The sequence below is a fragment of the Bufo gargarizans genome, chromosome 4, assembly GCF_014858855.1.
Source record: "Bufo gargarizans isolate SCDJY-AF-19 chromosome 4, ASM1485885v1, whole genome shotgun sequence".
In the NCBI taxonomy this organism is placed as follows: Eukaryota; Metazoa; Chordata; class Amphibia; order Anura; family Bufonidae; genus Bufo; species Bufo gargarizans.
Genome location: NC_058083.1, coordinates 480,975,509 through 480,996,719, shown reverse-complemented (window position 1 = coordinate 480,996,719; position 21,211 = coordinate 480,975,509). Strand labels below are relative to the sequence as shown.

Here is a 21,211-nt window from a genome sequence, read left to right as displayed (position 1 = left end):
CTAGCATCAATGCTAAAATCATACTCTGGACATAGGACTACGTGTACTGTTTAAAACAACAAAGTCCAACAATACTTTTACCTGGCAGATAGGCATGTTGAAGTTTTATATCAGACTCTCAGGGCTCGCATGTGTAATATTTACTGGTGAACATAACTCTGAATACACACTCCTGTCCTGTCTATCTTAACAAGAAAAAAAAACAAGAACAAAAAACGAGCATAATTCTTAATTGATTGAAATTTACTTAAAAATGCAATCAGAAAATATCCACATCAATAGCAGATACTGCAAATAAATACTTTCGCCCCTCACCAAGTAAGGGAAGAGCAAAAATACCTTAATTAAAAAAAAAAAAAATATATTGTACAAAAATACTGATTGAAAATACCAGCAATTTATAGCATTGTCCCCCAAGCTATCCAAAGGTTACCGGCTAATCAAAGCACCATTGCTACGGAGTTATTTTACTGGAGCAGTGCAAGATATCGGGGAGATCTGGCAACCCGTGGCTCCTCAGCTCCACACCATCCCTCTTGCTTGAGCTTGATCAAGAGTCTTGCACAGAGAAGCCTGCCCTGTACATCTAGGATCAATTACTCCATTGTGCTTAGCAGGCATGTAATAGGGGCTCTGAAATAGGAAACTCAGTATCCAGTTCGAGGACAAATAATGAACCAAGGTGAAGAAAGGACTTTCACCTACTCCCGCAGCCAAACACCATTAAAGCTTATTCCATCTGATTTCTTCACTGCTAAAATGCTCAGCTTTTCTATATACACGGCCAACGTGGTATTAAATAGAGAAACCATAAATTACAGTGACTGTTCTTTCGATTCATAGTGTTCTGAATTTGTGACAGGGAATCTGTACCATTATTATACATGACAAGAAAAGAATCCCAAAGTCTTCTGCAGAAAGGGGATCCTGTTTCTTATTAATGCAGGGAAGCCGAGTTACAGCCATGCACTTGTTTGGATTTGGTCCCAAAAAGAAAAAAACAAAAAAGAAAAAAACCTGAGGCCACTTCCAATGAAAAATAAAAAATTCTTGTGAAGAGTTCATCAGTTGTTTGGGGTAATCCCTGACAGCCAGGCTGGATCCAGTTTCCGGAAACCAACACCCCGGGCCCCTGACTTGCACTTAGGAATTTAACATTTAACTTCCAGTCGTACACATATAAGTTACTCAGGAGATCAGATCAGTGTCTCTTTTTTCTCTCCTTTGGTTTGGCATCACCTTTTCTGCTCCCAAATTTCACCCATATTGAGGTCCAAATCTTTAAGACCCTTTAGAGCTTGGACATTTCCAGTGTAAAAAGCAATATCTGCCGCCACCATCCTGCAGAGAGAAAGCAATTCAATGTCAGGCTGTACACCCACCAGAACATAAGTTATAAATAATATAATATTAATAGAACTCCCCTCCTTAATAAGTGAGAGAGTGTTATGATAAAAATGTCAGATGTCTCATAACTTTGTACTGTATATATATATATATATATATATATATATATATATATCTATCTATCTATCTATCTATCTATCTAGAGAAAGATAGGACTGCACTCCGGATAAAAGTGAAATTCTGGGAGGCTTTATTCACCCATAGTATGGCAACTTTGCGATGTTTCGGCTCACAAGAGCCTTCTTCCAACTTTCTCTAGTTATAATATTGGGTCTCTGCCGCCGCCCTTGTGGATTTTGCACCCATATTGAAGGTGGTGCTCCCTCAGGATTTTTCTTCTATATATATATATATATATATATATATATATATATATATATATATATATATATATATATATATATTTATATATATATTAGTGCTCGTGTGCATTACAGAGAGAATACTCACCCATGCTGTGGGCCTCCGTCATTTATGACATTTAGGAGACACAGCTGACTTTTTAGGTGACGTCTGCAGCTTGTATTTATTCGGAGGAAAAGACTCTGCACAAAGGCAACAAAATAACATCAATATCCTGCTGAAGAAACTAAATGAGCAGATTAGAACAAGCAAGAGCATTTTCGAAAACTTTTAATTATTACATTAGATCCTTAATTAGAAACTGCTCAGATAAAACTTAAACTAAACATGGTAGCATAATAAATATATGGGGTAAATGAACGAATCTGCAATGAACTGTAAAGGGAAACTAGAGCTGCTGCCCATAATAACCAAGCAGATCTGTTCCCTTTAAGGGTTATGGACAACTTTAGGGATTTTTTTAAAATTATTATTGCACTCTACTTATCTTGGAATAAACGTTTGCCTTCTGGTTTTCATGCAGATTATTCTTTCTGCTTCTCCCTGAAATCCAACAAAGCTGCTCTGAAGGTTCAATCTGTAGCTCTTTTCTCTAGTTGTCTGACTGATCATAAAAAGTCAATCAACCCTTTTCCTGCTCAGGACGATCTCATACACCATTACATAGTGCTATTCAGTAGCCAAGGATGTATCTCATACGTCCTTGCTACTGAAAGTTGGATCTGAGACTGTTTAACGGCTAGAGATTCAAGTCAGGTGGTCTTGTGTTAAAGCTGATAAAGTTTTGAAACAAGACCAGGATCGCGACACTAGTCATGAGAATTCGCGAGTTACAGCCCTTAGAAGGGGGTCTCATTGAAAGCTGCATATACTCGACCCTATTTCTAAGGGCTCTTTCACACTTGCGTTCTTTTCTTCCGGCATAGAGTTCCGTCGTCGGGGCTCTATGCCGGAAGAATCCTGGATCAGTTTTATCCTAATGCATTCTGAATGGAGAGAAATCCGTTCCGGATGCATCAGGATGTCTTCAGTTCAGGACCGGAAACGTTTTTTGGATGGAGAAAATACCGCAGCATGCTGCGCTTTTTGCTCCGGCCAAAAATCCTGAACACTTGCCGCAAGGCCGGATCCGGAATTAATGCGACGTTTAGCTTTTTCTGAATGGTTACCATGGCTGCCGGGACGCTAAAGTCCTGGCAGCCATGGTAAAGTGTAGTGGGGAGCGGGGGAGCAGTATACTTACCGTCCGTGCAGCTCCCGGGGCGCTTCAGAGTGACGTCAGGGCGCCCCACGCGAATGGATGACGTGATCGCATGGCACATCATCCATGCGCATGGGGCGCTCTGACGTCATTCTGGAGCGCCCCGGGAGCCGCACGGACTAAGTATACCGCTCCCCCGCTCCTCACTACTACTATGGCAACCAGGACTTTAATAGCGTCCTGGTTGCCATAGTAACACTGAAAGCATTTTGAAGACGGATCCGTCTTCAAATGCTTTCAGTTCACTTGCGTTTTTCCGGATCCGGCGTGTAATTCCGGCAAATGGAGTACACGCCGGATCCGGACAAAGCAAGTGTGAAAGAGCCGTAAGTGCTTTAACTGAACTGTTGTAAGCCCTGGCGGGCAGGGCCCTCTCTCCTTCTGTACCAGTTTGTAACGCGTCGTGTTAATGCTTATTGCAATTGGCTGTATTATGTATGCTCCCCACTTATCATATGGAATGAATGGCGCTTAAATAATACTGTCAGCCAGTGTGGAGGAGGAGAATTGGGGCAAGTGAGGGAGGTGCTGACAGGGGAGAGACAAAGAATCTGCCTCCCTGTGTAACTGTACATGTCTCCAGGAGGAGTGTACCATGGACTTCTGTGCATGTTATGAATCCCCCTTTCCCCATATCATGCTCTCTGACTAACATACGAGAGTCTTTTTCCCCCAGAAATGGAGTGAGAAGGTGACCAGTCATCTCTTTCTCTCTTTGCACCTAATTAGGCCATTTATTGACGCATGCAATTTACTAGCGTCCAGATCACATATCGCCAAATAAGTTGCACCAAACACACAGGTATCAAATAAGTTTACATTTTACACTGTCCCTATACTTTCCATACCAGATCTAGCGAGTAAAATATACAGACTGCTTCTCTAGTGATACTCGTTACGCGCTATAGTAATAGCAACAATTATTACTAGAGAGGAATATCTAATATATTACGGAAAGATTCTCATCAGTTAGAAAATAAGTGTGTGTAATGACTAACGCCAAAAATGATCAATTTTCAATTACTATAGTAAAAAAAAAAAAAAAGAAGTATTCAGATGCTTTTTTGTGCCCATATGATGCATCCAACACCCAGACCTTCACTACGTTAATCGAAACCAGAGTCACAGTGCATGAACTCATTTTCTGATGAACTGCAGGAGGTTCAGGTGTTTGGTCCATAATACGGGAGTAATAAAGCATCCATATTATACCTGTCTAAAAGCGGCTTTGGTTAATGCATTATATTAGGTTTAGCAGTTTGCTACTGGTAATTAGGATTACAATTACTATATAATTGTATTTTATACAGTAAGTAGAATCGTCCAGTGACTTAAAATTAGTCAACTGGAAGCTAACACTAGAGGCAGATAACATATCTATTAAAGAAAATGTGACCGCTAAAACCAGATATTTTCTGATTACAGATTAATCCTATTTTCTGAACAGGATTATGGGACGGCCATCTTGCCTGAGTTGTTCTTAACAGCATTTACACAGCATTAAGAAAACTGCTTTATGGCAGACACATGGGCCTGATCTGACATTAGGCATGGAGAGATGCACGCTGGGTGGTACAGGACCACCAATTCTTTAACACTAATTCCCAAAATGCTAATTTACTAAGCTGCAGCATGTTACCAGGCTGCCAAAATGAGGGTTGCTACTCTGATGTCACTTCATGCCCCTCAGCATTTACTTTGTGCATTAGGCCTCATGCACATGACCGTTGTTTCATTCCGTGTCCGTTGTTCTGTTTTTCTGCGGACCCATTGACTTTCAATGGGTCAGTTGAAAACTCTGCTAATGCACCGTTTATCATCTGCGTCCGTGATCCGTGGTTTCAGTCCGTCAAAAAAAATTAAACCTGTCCTATTTTTTTTTCAAGGAAAACAGTTCACGGACCCATTCAAGTCAATGGGTCCGTGAAAAAACACGGAGGCACACAAGATTGTCATCCGCACGTCCGTTTTTTTTCCTATCATTTGCATGGCAAACTTGACTTAGACTTTTTTTTTTTACTTTCCTTCATGTCTGGTGATCCTCCAAAAATAAAGGAAGACACACGGAAACAAAAACTGAAACGGATCACGGAACAACGGAACCCCATTTTGCGGAACAGAACACAACGGTCGTGTGCATGAGGCCTTACACTGTTAATACTCAGAGCTTTATTCTCAGTGTTAGCTGATTTTTCCTACAGTTGAGGCTGAATACTCTGGAAGGAAGCAGAGGCAGTATTTTGTGACTGCAGGGGGGCGGGCGCGGCAGGAAGTCAGTGAGGTACAGCTTCAGCCAATGGCGGCAGAGTCATGTCAGAGAAAGGGGCATCATTTTGAAAACTCTGCCGTACAGCCCTGTAACACACAGTTTTTATTTTCTTGTCCAAAACACCTTGGACCAGTGTGAAATAATGAACAGTCTTGGTAGGTGACTGACCCTAGCAGCTCCATTTTGCTCAGATTTTCATCACTGCCTTCACAGTAGTGAAACATATCATTGCATCTATTCAGCAATTTTGAAGGAAGGCAAGAAGTTCCCATATGCTTCGTCATCTCTTATTTTAGGTGGTATTAGGTAACACACTTTTAGTTTCAGTTGTTTTTTTTTTATTACTACTTATGGGATTGGGAAAGCTAAAAAAAAACCTACTTGTGTTTGTTCCTCCGGGAGAAGATCATAAATAGCTTCATGCATTTTAGCCATTTGTTTGCAGATATTTCTAAAGCACATTGAAGGGACGGGGGCTTTGACCTCATACTGCAAGAAAGAAACAAATGTCAAAACATTATACGCAAAGCAGCACGTACTAGAATACAAATTATCACATTGGTGAAGAATGGGGAGACGCAACACTCGCTGGAGCACTACGGTCACATTAATCAGCTGACTGGCATGAGGGACGCAGAGAAGGACCCCCACCTAATAAATTCATATTCTACGGATAGCCTATACATTTTAAAGAGCTAGAGACCCCCTTTAAAAGTTGTCAGCGATTCCTGCCAATAAGAAACAGCGTACGGGAAGTAATTGCTTCCTACCAGCACTGGACACACAAGGTGGACATTTTGAGAAGAGAATTAAAAGAACAGCAGGGGGCACCATAACAAGTATGTAACAGCAGTATCTAGACACCGGAGCTGTAATTTTAGTTACTCCAAAAAATTGTCATGTTTTGCATATTCATTGAGAGACTATCCCTTCAAGTAGGCAGACTCTGTGGGCCCTTGGGATGACTTGTTTTGCCTCGTCTGAAAATGTCCAATTTATCTTTATGTATCTTATGGTGTGTTATGTCAAAAAGTCACAATGGAGGGCTTGCATCCCAACTCGTTAGGCAAAAAAGGGGCAACAGAGCTCTATAGCTTTGGTATCATTTGGGAATGTCCATAATCAAACGCCCCTGAGACAAGAGTTGTAAAGTCTCCTTGCTGCACTGGGTTGAAAGTCTAGAATGTGAAACTGAAAGTTTCCAGTAATGGAAGAGTCTGGAGTAAGTTAAACAATATAACTGCTTTAATGACTACAGGCACCTGAGGGATTTTTTTTTTTTACTTGAATACATGTATTTGATGAAAAGCATTTTTGCAATAGGGTTTAATTATAAACGTTGCACCATTTTGCTTTTGAAGCATGTATCACAGTACATAGCAGGCTGCATGATGCCATTCACAGTGAAACCCATCAGACAACTAAGGCTACTTTCACACTTGCGTTCGGGACTCCGCTTGTTAGTTTCGTTTGAAGGCTCTCACAAGCGGCCCCGAACGGATCCGTCCAGCCCTAATGCATTCTGAGTGGATGCGGATCCGCTCAGAATGCATCAGTCTGGCAGCGTTTGGCCTCCGTTCCGCTCAGCAGGCGGACACCTGAACGCTGCTTGCAGCGTTCAGGTGTCTGCCTGGCCGCGCGGAGGCAGACGGATCCGTCCAGACTTACAATGTAAGTCAATGGGGACGGATCAGTTTGAAGTTGACACAGTATGGCTCAATTTTCAAACGGATCCGTCCCCCATTGACTTTCAATGTAAAGTCAAAACGGATCCGTTTGCACTACCATGAACAAAAAAAATAAATCCGTTCATGGTAATGCAAACGGATCCGTTCTGAACGGATCTAAGCATTTGCATTATAGGTGCGGATCCGTCTGTGCAGACACTAGACGGATCCGCCCTGAACGCAAGTGTGAAAGTAGCCTAAGCTGATAGATTTCAGAAGATCGAAGTTAAGAACCATCAAACAAGCTCTCAGGATTTCACTGTGAAAGTCATTCTGCAGCCTGCTATGTACAGTGATACAAAGAAGTTGCAGACGCCAAATGGTGAAAAGTTTTAACTAAACCCGATCATAACAATGATTTTCAGCCATAATACAAGCCTTTAAGTAAAACAATGCCCCTCCCACCAAACTATGAAAACCATGTTTCCCATGGTGAACAATCAACATGGTCTGCAAATGCTGGCATAGCTAGGCAAATAGTTTACGAGACAACCTAACAACCTGCAAAGGTGACCACTCTGGTTCTGCAGAGTATTGCGCAGATCCAGTGTGGTCATCGTCTGTTTTGTGGAAGTGCAGATAACACTCGTGCCAACAGCATTTCCTGACCCACACTCTGACGGAGAAGATGGCCATGGGTTCACTGAGCTGTTATGGGTGGTGTGTGGTGAAAAAGCTTCCAAAACAGATGGTTATTTTTATCATCTTCAGGTACCTTTGACAGAAGTTTCTCAAATAAAGAATCCATTATGGAAACCAGTTTGGCAGAAATTTCCGCTATGTGATCATTATAGTCCTGTTAAAGAAAAAGATACATATCTGTACATGTTGCAGGTTGGTAATAGGTCTACAAAAAAAATCACAATCCCTCCTTAGGCAGCAGCAGATATTTACTGGATATCGGGTGGCCAGATATTGGGTGCTAACCTGAGTTTACCTTGTTCTTTTTTTCTGCTTCCTGCTACAGCTCTGACCACTATGAGCCAATCAGATGTCTCCCCACGTGTATTCCCCTCCCCTCTCACAGCATACACTCTCAGAGACAGACTGAGACAAACTGCAGTTGCATCCCCCTCCTCCCCGTCAACTATTTACCATAATAAGGTTTTTTGAGACAAAGAGGGTTCATAGATTTATAGACAAAAAAAATAGGGATCTACATGCTGTTGGAAGAAGGGACTATAGCTATGGAGCAACTTTTCTGTGGACTGTATCTGGTAACAATTACCTTAGTGATGTGGTCAAACTGCCGAAGCATGCTGTACTGCTTGGGCTGCATTCGAGCCTCAAAATGTGCCCTTATTACAGGAATGTAGTGTACAATGAGCTGCAGGCACCGGGAGGATAATGCTGTAAAACAAATAGAAAATGATTGTAGTTATCAATGCTTGCTTCCATTCTACATAAAAAGTAGTACATTATAAAGCTCACACATTGCTAAAGGGTCAAGCGAGTAACTGGTAAATATATACAACACATAAGTTGATCCAGTTTCAGCACTATGTGGAGTCTGAAAATACCTTTTTTGGGCAGTGATGGTCAGTTTGCAGTGTTCGCCAGCGAACACATGCGGGCTGCCATCTTTAGTAAGGTAGACTCACCCGTCCGGCGATGCACAGGTAAGCCCTTACCTGTGCCTGTGTCACGAGCCGGTCTGAAATCAAACGCAGTCACATGGAGCAGGCAGTTCCGAGAACAGCCGCCGGGGGCCTTCATCGGGCTGTTCTTGGAACTGCCTGCTCCGGGTGACTGCGTTTGATTTCAAACCAGCTCCCGACACAGGTAAGGGCTTACCTGTGCATCTCCGGACGGGTGAGTCTACCTTACTAAAGATGGCAGCCCGCATGTTTTCGCTGGTGAACACTGAACGGACCATCACTGCTCTTGGGTAATGGCTTATGGGTTTGCTGCCATCTTGGATCAAATCTACTTATTTACCTTCCCTGGTGGTTAACCTTAGTGTGCCATCTGCTGACCATTGTAGCAAATCGCAATGGCACATATGTGGTCACTTCATCATTTTTTTTTAACTCTCTATGATCATGATATACATACACAGCTGTACAGTGCCTACACACAGCTCTGCAATGCAGACATTATACACACGCACAGCCCTACACTTTTAAAAATTGGAGTGAGTGGTGTAGAAGTAAAGTAAATTAAGACAATGGGGGGGGGGGGGAAGAGAGGGAATTTATCAAAATTGGCATATCTATCCACAATGAAGTGAGATTGCCTAATTTACTAAGGGGAGCAAGTCCATCTCTGGCCATCTATGCACCGACTCTCAGTGGGTTTATATTTGAGTTATACATTTCTGTCAGTTTTTCACATAAATTAAAATTTGCCTTGCCGCAGGAGGTCCCACCCCTTCCACTAAGTCCCAATGACCTACAGTTGTTTAGATGTTACATGTCCATCAAGTTCAACCATAGAAGGTGTTCACGCTAGTTTCAGATTTCTCAACTGAGACTTTAAATTTCAAAAAAGTCACAAACTCACTCTAGTAGCTGAGTGGAATAGGAAAACCGAAGTAGCATTTCTAGACGAAAGTAAGGCTTAAATATGCAGAAAGTTTAACAAACAACATACTGAAAAGTACTCTAACGCAGACTAATGCAAAACTGACTTCAGATATAACCCTCATGATAAATTCCCCGTCGGTGTGTGTTCTAGGAATTTTCCCACTATACAATTCAAATACAGAGCTCAAACGTGATCTGAAAATTCACTTTTACATCAATAAAATCTACAATTTACACTTAGTCTTCTGAATCAAAGACTGGTCAAAGAACTAAAGAGGTATCAGTGCTAAACATAATTTTTAACATGGAAGATAATGCAATAGGTTTATCTGCAGCCCCATGTAAAACCACAGTAGATTACTCTGTACATATTTGAATATTGCAAGGTTCTATGATGCAGGAGAACCTAGTGCTTTTTGTATCTGCAAGCCGGCATATTGTATTTACACACAGTCGAGTCACATTAATATGACCACTTCCTACCTTCGATATTGCTGTCATGGGTAAAAGGGGCAATTTATCACATTGGAAAAAAGGATGATTACTGGCTTTTGGCCCAAGAGTGGCAGTACTTCTGAAAGGGTGCAGTTTGTGTGTGAAATGTTCCTGTGCTGCTGTGGTCAACGTACGCCCCACTGCAAATAAGCAACGCGTGTTAGCCCAGCTCCCCTTACCTGCGATTCTGTCCCGGGCTTCTTCACTCCTCCCCACTGCTGCACGCCATGCTGACAGGTGCGGGCAGCGGGGTTCTTGGTTGTGGTCTGCATACCTGCCACCTGCGTTTCCCTCCTGGCTCTGAGCAGAGCTTGCACTCTGGCTCAGAGATCTTTGTGTGTATTTAGTGTATGTGCGGGCGTGTCTCTCCTCTGTTTGTGAGGCAGCCTGCGCATGCCCTCTATCTTCCCCTGCCTATAGCTGGTCTGCAGGAGGTATTTAAAGGCATCTCCTTCTACAGGAAGGCACCTGAGCAGCTTAGGTTCCTGGCTAGTCTAGTTTCCTGTTTGTGCTAAGGTGTTATGTTGGTTCTAGTTATTCTGTGTACCGGACTTTGGATTAAGTTTTACGGACTTTGCCTCATTGCCGCCTGCCCTTACTCTGGTCTACGTTTACGGACATTGCCTGATTGCCGCCTGCCCCAACTTCTTTCTTTGTACCCTAACTACGCTTTCATCTGATCAGCCTCTGGCCTCCCAGCAACCACTGGATGTATTGTGTCACCTGGAGGTCAGTCCAGTGGATTCACACTCTGGTCCCAATTCCCTCGTGTTCCAAATCCCCTCTGAGGTTGCACCTGGTACTCTCCTGGAGAAAGTCTCTCCTCACCATCAGAGGTATTGTGTGAAGAACAAGAGGTGTGCTCAGACATTGTCCTCAGAGGGAGCTGGTCAAGTGGGGCAGCGGGTTCTCACCCGCTGGTCATCACAACGTGGACACTGCAGAGCACCATGTGCCATCTATGTGAGAGGTGAACGTCAGCTATGAAGGTACGCAAGGGCGGACCAACAAGCAACAGTGGAGCAGCTCATCGCCAAAATAAACCAGGGGGCTACCAGACGTGTGTCTAAAACAACAGTTCAGTAAACCCTATTATGTATGCTGCTCCGAAGCAGACGGCTGGTCATTGCATCTCTGCTAACTAAGCTGCAAAGGCTTCAATTTCTGCGGCAGTTTCATAATTATACCTTTACTGATTGGCAAAGGGTTGCCTTCTCCGATGAGTCACGTTTTCTGCTTCATTGAATGGATGGACGTTGGCGTGTCATGTGAGAAACCATCGCTGGAAGAACACAAGCTGGTGGCAGTGTTATGGTCTGGGGTATGTTTTTCATAGCATTCTCTGGGCCTACTCATCCATGTGGAAGGCACTCTCAACCGATTAGGGTATGAATCCATCCTTGCAGATCACATACACCCGTACATGCTGACCGTCTTCTCTGGGGCAGATGGGATCTTCCAGCAAGACAATGCGACAAGTCACACAGCTAGAAATGTCCGACACTGGTTGGAAGACCATGACCAAGACCTCCAAGTACTACCCTGGCCCCCTTATTCCACAGACTTGAACCCAACTGAGCATCTGTGGGACCACCTCGGTCATCGCACTCAATCTCTGGATCTCCCCCCCCCCCCCCCACAGCAGCTGTGGGATGCATAGCAGTCGGCATGGCTCCAGATACGTGTGACAACCTACCAGGACATTACTGAAACACTCCAAGCCCGTCTAGCAGCTGTCTGTGCTGCACATGGTGGTTACTCTGGATATTAGCTGCTGGTCATAATAATGTGACTTGACTGTCTACATTGGATTTCAATAACAACTTACCAAGGTTTTTTGTGGTTATTGTCTTCAATCCAACAACTTGTAAAGCCCCAGCTCCCAGAACCAGTTGACAACTACGGGAGTTGAAGTACTAAACAAAAAAAAACAAAAATCAAAGATCATCAGCTCAACAATCATCATAGACACAGGCAAGATCTTGAAGATTATTTGCTTTTTTTCTGAATTCAATATAAGAAAACACGCTATGGAGGATTTGTGGACCAAACAGGCAAAAATAACCCACACAAAAGGGTCACAGAGGTTGAAAGGTTGACTGGTTACATTAACCCCTTCAGGACCAAGCCATTTTTCACCTTAAGGACCAGGCCAAATTTTGGAAATCTGACATGTGTCACTTTATGTGGAACACTTTTACTTATCCAAGCTATTCTGAGATTGTTTTCTCATGACACATTGTACAGTCGTGGCCAAAAGTTTTGAGAATGACACAAATATTAGTTTTCACAAAGTTTGATGCTAAACTGCTTTTAGATCTTTGTTTCAGTTGTTTCTGTGATGTAGTGAAATATAATTACATGCACTTCATACGTTTCAAAGGCTTTTACCGACAATTACATGACATTTATGCAAAGAGTCAGTATTTGCAGTGTTGGCCCTTCTTTTTCAGGACCTCTGCAATTCTCTGGGCATGCTCTCAATCAACTTCTGGGCCAATACCTGACTGATAGCAACCCATTCTTTCATAATCACTTCTTGGAGTTTGTCAGAATTAGTGGGTTTTTGTTTGTCCACCCGCCTCTTGAGGATTGACCACAAGTTCTCAATGGGATTAAGATCTGGGGAGTTTCCAGGCCATGGACCCAAAATGTCAATGTTTTGGTCCCCGAGCCACTTAGTTATCACTTTTGCCTCATGGCACGGTGCTCCATCGTGCTGGAAAATGCATTGTTCTTCACCAAACTGTTGTTGGATTGTTGGAAGAAGTTGCTGTTGGAGGGTGTTTTGGTACCATTCTTTATTCATGGCTGTGTTTTTGGGCAAAATTGTGAGTGAGCCCACTCCCTTGGATGAGAAGCAACCCCACACATGAATGGTCTCAGGATGCTTTACTGTTGGCATGACACAGGACTGATGGTAGCGCTCCCCTTTTCTTCTCCGGACAAGCCTTTTTCCTGATGCCCCAAACAATCGGAAAGAGGCTTCATCGGAGAATATGACTTTGCCCCAGTCCTCAGCAGTCCATTCACCATATTTTCTGCAGAAGATCAATCTGTCCCTGATGTTTTTTTGGAGAGAAGTGGCTTCTTTGCTGCCCTTCTTGACACCAGGCCATCTTCCAAAAGTCTTCGCCTCACTGTGCGTGCAGATGCGCTCACACCTGCCTGCTGCCATTCCTGAGCAAGCTCTGCACTGGTGGCACTCCGATCCCGCAGCTGAATCCTCTTTAGGAGACGATCCTGGCGCTTGCTGGACTTTCTTGGACGCCCTGAAGCCTTCTTAGCAAGAATTGAACCTCTTTCCTTGAAGTTCTTGATGATCCTATAAATTGTTGAGGTGCAATCTTAGTAGCCACAATATCCTTGCCTGTGAAGCCATTTTTATGCAACGCAATGATGGCTGCACGCGTTTTTTTGCAGGTCATCATGGTTAACAATGGAAGAACAATGATTTAAAGCATCGCCCTCCTTTTAACAGGTCAAGTCTGCCATTTTAACCCAATCAGCCTGACATAATGATCTCCAGCCTTGTGCTCGTCAACATTCTCACCCGAGTTAACAAGACGATTACTGAAATGATCTCAGCAGGTCCTTTAATGACAGCAATGAAATGCAGAGGAAAGGTTTTTTTGGGATTAAGTTAATTTTCATGGCAAAGAAGGACTATGCAATTCATCTGATCACTCTTCATAACATTCTGGAGTATATGCAAATTGCTATTATAAAAACTTAAGCAGCAACTTTTCCAATATTTATGTAATTCTCAAAACTTTTGGCCACGACTGTACTTCATGACAATGGTAAATTTGAGTGTATATATATATATATATATATATATATATATATATATATATATATATATCCTTTTAAAAAATTTCCAAAACCCGCTTTTTAAAGGACCAATTCAGTTATGAAATCACTTTGTGGGACTTACATAATAGAATCCACCCCTTGTGGAAACTACACCCCTCAAGTCATTCAAATATGATTTTACAAACATCATTAACCCTTTACGTGTTCCACAAGAATTAAAGGAAAATAGAGGCGGAATTTAAAAATTTCACTTCTTTTTGCAGATTTTCCATTTGAATCAATTTTTTTCTGTAAGGCAGCAAGGGTTAACAGCAAAGCAAAACTCATCGTTTATTACCCTGATTCTGCAGTTTACAGAAACCCCCCTGTATGGGGAAATGGCAGGGGGCAGATGGGAAGGAGCAACATTTGGAGTTTGGAGGGCAGATTTCACTGGGATAATTTTAAGCTGCCATGTCACATTTGAATACACTTTTATTGATGCTATTTTGGGCTACATATGATTTTTGATCGCTCGATATTACGCTTTGTGAGGCAAGGTAACTAAAAAATGGCTGTTCTGGCACCATTTTTATTTTTGTTTTTTTACAGCGTTCCCCTGACAGGATAGCTCATCTTTTTTTGGGATTCAGTTTTACATAATAAAGCATATTTTTTTTTATAATGTTTTTGAGTCTCCACTTTTTGAAAACCATACGTTTTATTTTTCTGATAGTCTTGTGTAGTCTTTTTTTTGCGGGAAGAGTTGATGTTTTTTATTGGTACCATTCTTGGGTACATAAGGCTTTTTGATCGTTCGATATTATACTTTTTTGTGTCAATGTGACAAAAAAAATATGGCGGTTTTGGCACAGTTTTTATTTTATATTTTTTACGGTGTTCACCTGAGGGGGTAGTATTTTTTACAGCTGCTTGTTACGGACGCGGCTATATCTATTATGTCTATTTTTATTTTAAAAAAATCGCTTGATGAAGGGAAGGGGGCACTTTTTTTTTTTTTACTGTAAACTTTAATCGATCCTGTCATATGCCGCAATCAACGTTGATCGTTGCATATAAAAGGGTTAATCCGCCAGCATGATGTAATAGTACGTCCATTTGGGCGAAGTCACTTCCTGCTGTGACGTACTATTATGTTAATAAAAATGACCATCATGTAATGTAAACAATGATGACTCATCTTTACAATAAGTCATCAATATCAGATTGGTGGGGGTGCCCGGGAGTCAGACCCCTACCAATCAGCTGTGCGGCACCGGAACCAGGCTTGTTACTGCAGCGCTGCTCCTATTTACTTGAACTACAAGGGCCGCAGTGAGCGCTGAACTGGCAGGAGCACACATCACTGCCCTCGTCTGTGCCCACCCCCTAAACCTGGCACATGTCAGTGGTTTACTGGAGTACAGATTCCAAAGCGCTTATAGACACCCTGAAGTTTGACAATTTAGAATTATTATTTTTTTTCTCGCGTTGTGTCCAAATTTTGGGACCGGTGCTCATATCTTTCCAATATTTGTAATAGTACCTGTATAGTCGGCTATGTTTATTTCATAAAAGGTACATGGTATGATAGGTTCAGTGGTGATAGGTTTTACTTTAAGAGAGGCAGCATTATATATATATATATATATATATATATATATATACACACACACACACACACACACACACACACACACATACAAATGGTATGAGATAACTACCTTCAATAGCTCAGACAGACGAGTGAGCATGTCTGTGGTTATGGAAGGGATGTCGTCCACACAACTGCAATATTCCAGAATTATTCGGATTAAAATCAGCACAGTGCTGTAAGAAAACAAGCGTTTATGAAGATATGTAAAATATCACAAAATCTCATAAAGATGAATGGAATAAGCAGCTTACCCTACTACAGCATACTTCTGGCCGTCAACTGTGAGGAAGTCAGAGGGTTTCCGCTCTTCTACACCTGAAAATGAAATAAGAGAATTTTAAACAAATGATGCAAATTTTCCCTCCCCTAAAAAATAAGCATCTAGCTTATGGACTCCTATATTGAAATGTCCCGATGTCTCTCCTATCATCTTATGTGTTTCATACCCTCCTGACACACAAGTTGCTCATCAATATCTAAGGTTCACGTTTTCCAAGCCTCAGCGTTCCCTTCTCTCAGCAGGATTAGATATCCACCCCAGCAGATACTATCAGTCCAAGAAGGACTGAGCTGCCTGGCCGCCTCCAACAGGGCGAACTTGCAGTCAAAAAAAGCAACAGAGGAAGCAGCAGGAGAAAGGGTGCACAGAGTGACTTGAGCTTGGCCTCGTTGCACTTAAGTGGTCATTTGCATATGGATTTAAAGTACTTTTTCTCCAGGAAGATGCTACAGATCTCTAAGTGAAAGGCATCATTACATTCAGATAAGTTAGTCCTACAAGGCACTGCACCTGTTTTATCATAGAATTTTCTGGGGACAGACTCCCTTTAAAGGGGTTGTCTCACGTCAGCAAATGGCATTTATCATGCAGAGAGCGTTAATACCTTCCTAATGTATTGTGATTGTCCATATTGCCTCCTTTGCTGGCTTGATTCATTTTTCCATCACATTATACACTAGTTGTTTCCATGGTTACGACCACCCTGGAATACTGCTGCGGTGGGCGCACTTGCACGCAATAGAAAAAAAAATCACTAACCTATGTGCACGCCCACGGTTCTGGCCACCAGAGAGGCCGAGGCTTTTTTTCCTACAGTGTGCAAGCACGACCACCACTGATAGATTGTGGTGTGGTCGTAACCATGGAAACAAGCAATGTACAATGTGATGTAAACATGTATCAAGCCAGCAAAGGAGGCAATATGGAGAATCACAATAGATTAGTAAGTGCCTTGTATTAACTTTCTCTACATGATAAATGCCATTTGCTGAAGTGAGACAACCCCTTTGACAGAGCTTTGATAAAAAAAAAAAAAAAACATATAAGAATAATTTGCACAGAATTTTGGAACTATTCAGACAAAAAAAAAATGGCATTCAAGGATAAAAGTTCACTTAAAGCAAAAGCACAACCTACACATTTTCCAGAGTTTTAGAAACTCTGGTTTATGCAACATGGTGTCTGATGATAGTCTATAGATATGGGAAATAAGAGCTCATTACAAATCTCATCTAAATACCGGTAATCTACGCGCTGCCGCAGCTGCTCCTAAACAAATATTAACAGCTCGGACGCTAATTGCATGACACGCTGAATTATTGAATACCAACTCACATCCAGACTTCCTCTCAGGTAAAATGATTTTGCCATCTGTTATGGAATCAACCAAGTCCTGAAATTCAGCTGGGACATCGGCTTGCTTCCAGCGCTCATTATCTAGCAGAAGGCTGCAGAGAAGAAAATGGATTTCAGGAGGTGTTATCCGGTGGACCACTCACCAATCCAACTGTATGCGCTCCATCAGCAATACAATGTCATTTCCCTCTGATACATCAGTGTGACGTAAAATAACCAAATGGCTTCCACATACAGCATCAAATATGGCAATGTACAGCCCTAAGTTTGGCATATACACTGGGAACAGCTCTGGGCACATAGGCCAAATGTAAGAATAGACCTCCACAAGAGAGTGTCCTTTTGGTTGGTGTCGGCATACATTTACTTTTGCCACCGCAAAAGTAAATGTATACAACGTGGTATACTTTTGTATAAGGCATAAGTTAGGAAATCTTCACTTCAAGGAAACCTGTCACCAGGATTTTGTGCATAGAGCTGGGGACATGGGCTGCTAGATGGCCGCTAGCACATCTGCAGTACCCAGGTCCCATAGCTCTCTGCGCTTTTATTGTGTTAAAAAAACGTTTTGAGTGATATGCAAATTACCTGATATGTGTCCTGTATCCGGAGATGAGTCCAGCGGAAAGGAGCCCAGCACCGCCCCGCGTCCTCCGAATCTCCTCCTTGCTGGCTGACGTCACAGAGCTGGAGCGCCGAAATCTCGCGATGCGCGAGCTTGCGCACGCGTAGGTCGTTCCCTGTGCTGATGCCAGCACAGGGAATGAACATGATGCCGACACTGCGCATGCGCTAGCTTGCGCATGGCGAGATTTCGGCGCTCCAGCTCTGTGACGTCAGCCAGCAAGGAGGAGATTCGGAGGATGCGGGGCGGTGCTGGGCTCCTTTCCGCTTGACTCATCTCAGGTCATTTGCATATCAATCAAAACGATTTTTTAACACAATAAAAGCGCAGAGAGCTATGGGACCTGGGTACTGCACATGTGCTAGTGGCCATCTAGCAGCCCATGTCCCCAGCTCTATGCGCAAAATCATGGTGACAGGTTTCCTTTAAAGGGTTTCTGTCACCAGAATTAACCCTCTTAAACTGTCTGACATTAGCAATGTGCTAATGTCAGCAGAATCCAACTCTGTTATTTTTAGGTTTACTGATGCCCCCCTTACAGCACAATTCTTACTTTTGTAATATGTAAATTAGCCTATAGGAGCAGGGGGGGTTGCTCCTGCTCCTAGAGGCTCCGTTCTCCCACCTTATTCCACGCCCTGCCGTCCTTGATTGACAGGCCAGCGTTCGTCTTCTCCTGGCCGCCCTTTGTGCTGGGTAAGTCTTGTGCCTGCGCAGTGCTGTTTAACCAGCACACAGGGCCGGCAGAAGAAGACAAACACTGGCTTGTCAATCAAGGACGGCAGGGCGTGGAATGAGGTGGGAGAACAGAGCCTCTAGGAGCAGGAGCAACCCCCCTCCCCCCCCCGCTCCTAGAGCAGGGATGGCCAACCTGCAGTTCTCCAGCTGTTGTAAAACTACAATTCCCACCGTGCCCTGCTGTAGGCTAATAGCACTTTCCCTACAGTGCGATTGCATTGCACCTCTCCTGTTGCGCACGTCCTTCTACCTTCCTCCAGCGGCACCAGTTTGAAAAAGGCCGTATGTGGCCGAAACGCCACACTTGATCTGTACAGCTGCGTTCCTTAATAAAACTCAACAAGTTTACCACTTCATTGGTGGAGTTTTTGCTTTCACGGCTAATAGCTGTAGGCAGTCTGGGCATGCTGGGAGTTGTAGTTTTGCAACAGCTGGAGAGCCGCAGGTTACCTCTCCTGACATGTCTGTTTTAGTAACTACTTGCATTGCCCATGTAATACCAATTCTGGAGCATCTTTTCTTATGACTCTATGATTGCCATTTCTTTATTATTCCTGGTAGAGCTTATGAATTAATTACTAGCAGTTTTCAATGAAGGTCCAGATGGGTGTTACCAGTTGGGCATGTGGCCCTGCACAGTCAGACACTGACTGGATAGTGTCAGGCTGTGCAGGGACACTCCCCCGGCTGGATATTCACTGCAAACTGCTAGTAACTGATTCATAACTTCTAGCAGGAATAATACAGGAATGGCACATCATAGGAGTCATGTGAACAAATGCTCCAGAATTGTTATTACATGAGAAATGCAAGTAGTTACTAAAGTAAATCACAGTGGAATTTATAGGGTTACGAAAAGTTTCAATAGAGACATCACAGAGAAAAATGACTTTTCATATAAAACATAACTTTTACTGTTAGTTAAAATAATACCCCTTCTTAGTATATATATATATATATATATATATATATATATATATATATTTATATATTTATTAGGCTAAGTCAAATAATTAGACAAGGCCTTACTTGGACGTATCAGGATAATGTAGTCCGATGTATAGAAAAATTTGCGGCAACTTACAGTTAGATGACTGTGGACCTGGCCAAACGGTAGAAAGAGAGGTGGTGGATAAGGGGAAGGGAACAATATCCCTAATACAACCCTCAATGTACCCCTGCCTACAGGCGGAGCACCCGCCCCGAAAGGGGCGACCCCACCTCTCGGTGGCTAAACCCTCACTGTCGCCTATTGATACCCTGCCTAAACGGATCAATGATGTTCGTCCCTTCTTTGGCAATATGTCCCGACGCGTTTCCCCAGACGTAGTCAAGGCTGGTTCATCAGGGGACTCAGGATAGTTGGTAAATTCTTGCAGGTTTCAATAGATAGATGCCCAACTGATAATAGTGGGCAAAGCTCTGATAGTTGCATAGCAGACCTCCTGGTGTAGTAAGGTGTCCTGCATTTACCAACTATCCTGAGTCCCCTGATGAACCAGCCTTGACTACGTCTGGGGAAACGCGTCGGGACATATTGACAAAGAAGGGACGAACATCATTGATTCGTTTAGGCAGGGTATCAATAGGCGACAGTGAGGGTTTAGCCACCGAGAGGTGGGGTCGCCCCTTTCGGGGCAGGTGCTCCACCTGTAGGCAGGGGTACATTGAGGGTTGTATTAGGGATATTGTTCCCTTCCCCTTATCCACCACCTCTCTTTCTACCGTTTGGCCAGGTCCACAGTCATCTAACTGTAAGTTGCCGCAAATTTTTCTATACATCGGACTACATTATCCCGATACGTCCAAGTAAGGCCTTGTCTAATTATTTGACTTAGCCTAATATATATACTAAGAAGGGGTATTATTTTAACTAACAACAGTAAAAGTTATGTTTTATATGAAAAGTCATTTTTCTCTGTGATGTCTTTAGTTACTAAAGTAGATACATCAGGAGAGGTGACAGGGGCTCTAACAGTGATGTGACATCAGCATCTCACAGATTTTATCCTGTACCTGAGCTTAGTTTTCCTTTCATCATGGAAGCGGTTTACAAACTTATTGGCCTGGCTCTGGAGAGCCCCTCGGAGAGACATGCTTTTTCTACCACAGATTTTCTCAGTATCCTGGACAAACACCTCAACTGATCGGGACAAGGACACAAACTCTGAAGAGTTTAGTTTCTCCAGAAAGTTGTCCTAGAAAAAAGGCGAAACACAATATAAATTATTTTTAATAAAATATAAAAAAAGAAAATGAATGGTTTACCTACGCTGCTGCTGAAAAGAAATGTTCTCATTCTGAAATCACATTCATCTACAGAGCAGTTGGCATGATGGTAACCGAAAGACATTTCATCCCAACGCTAAGAACCCTCATCTGTTTAGTTGAACATCAGAAGTCACAGATCAGACTACACCGTGTCAGTAAACTGTGAATTATACTACAAGAATAGGTTTAAGAGATGCTTCCATCAAAAAATATTTAATTACAGTATACATTAACCATACTATATTAACCTGTACAAAACATGCAAATTGTTTTCATTTAGTGAAGTCACCTTATGTTCTTTATTTTCATCCCTGTCTGGATTTTTAGCGCAGCTCACTTAACACTGTCAGACCATCAGTCAGACCAGGGAGGAGTGAGGGGCAGCAACTCATTTAAAGCACCACTATGTTAATACAGTAGAGTGGATGGTAAGGGCTTCCCA

At 42.7% G+C, this 21,211-nt stretch overlaps 1 protein-coding gene across 3 annotated transcripts in view; it reads right to left on the bottom strand.

Moving 5' to 3' along the window:
* Positions 1-249: 249 nt before the first annotated feature.
* The window catches only part of VPS54 (VPS54 subunit of GARP complex), a 78,055-nt gene continuing 57,093 nt past the window's right edge, over positions 250-21,211 (bottom strand). For 2 of the 3 annotated variants that reach the window (XM_044289320.1, XM_044289319.1), the window contains exons 14-23: positions 20,515-20,696; positions 17,115-17,227; positions 15,751-15,814; positions 15,567-15,672; positions 11,876-11,963; positions 8,256-8,377; positions 7,743-7,823; positions 5,682-5,789; positions 1,858-1,952; positions 250-1,341 (exon numbers count right to left, since the gene is read on the bottom strand). In XM_044289320.1, coding sequence (XP_044145255.1) covers positions 1,236-1,341; positions 1,858-1,952; positions 5,682-5,789; positions 7,743-7,823; positions 8,256-8,377; positions 11,876-11,963; positions 15,567-15,672; positions 15,751-15,814; positions 17,115-17,227; positions 20,515-20,696 — 1,065 coding nt within the window. In that variant the 3' untranslated portion in view covers positions 250-1,235. The remainder of the gene's footprint in view (positions 1,342-1,857; positions 1,953-5,681; positions 5,790-7,742; positions 7,824-8,255; positions 8,378-11,875; positions 11,964-15,566; positions 15,673-15,750; positions 15,815-17,114; positions 17,228-20,514; positions 20,697-21,211) is intronic. The other variant, XM_044289317.1, reaches the window with a different exon arrangement.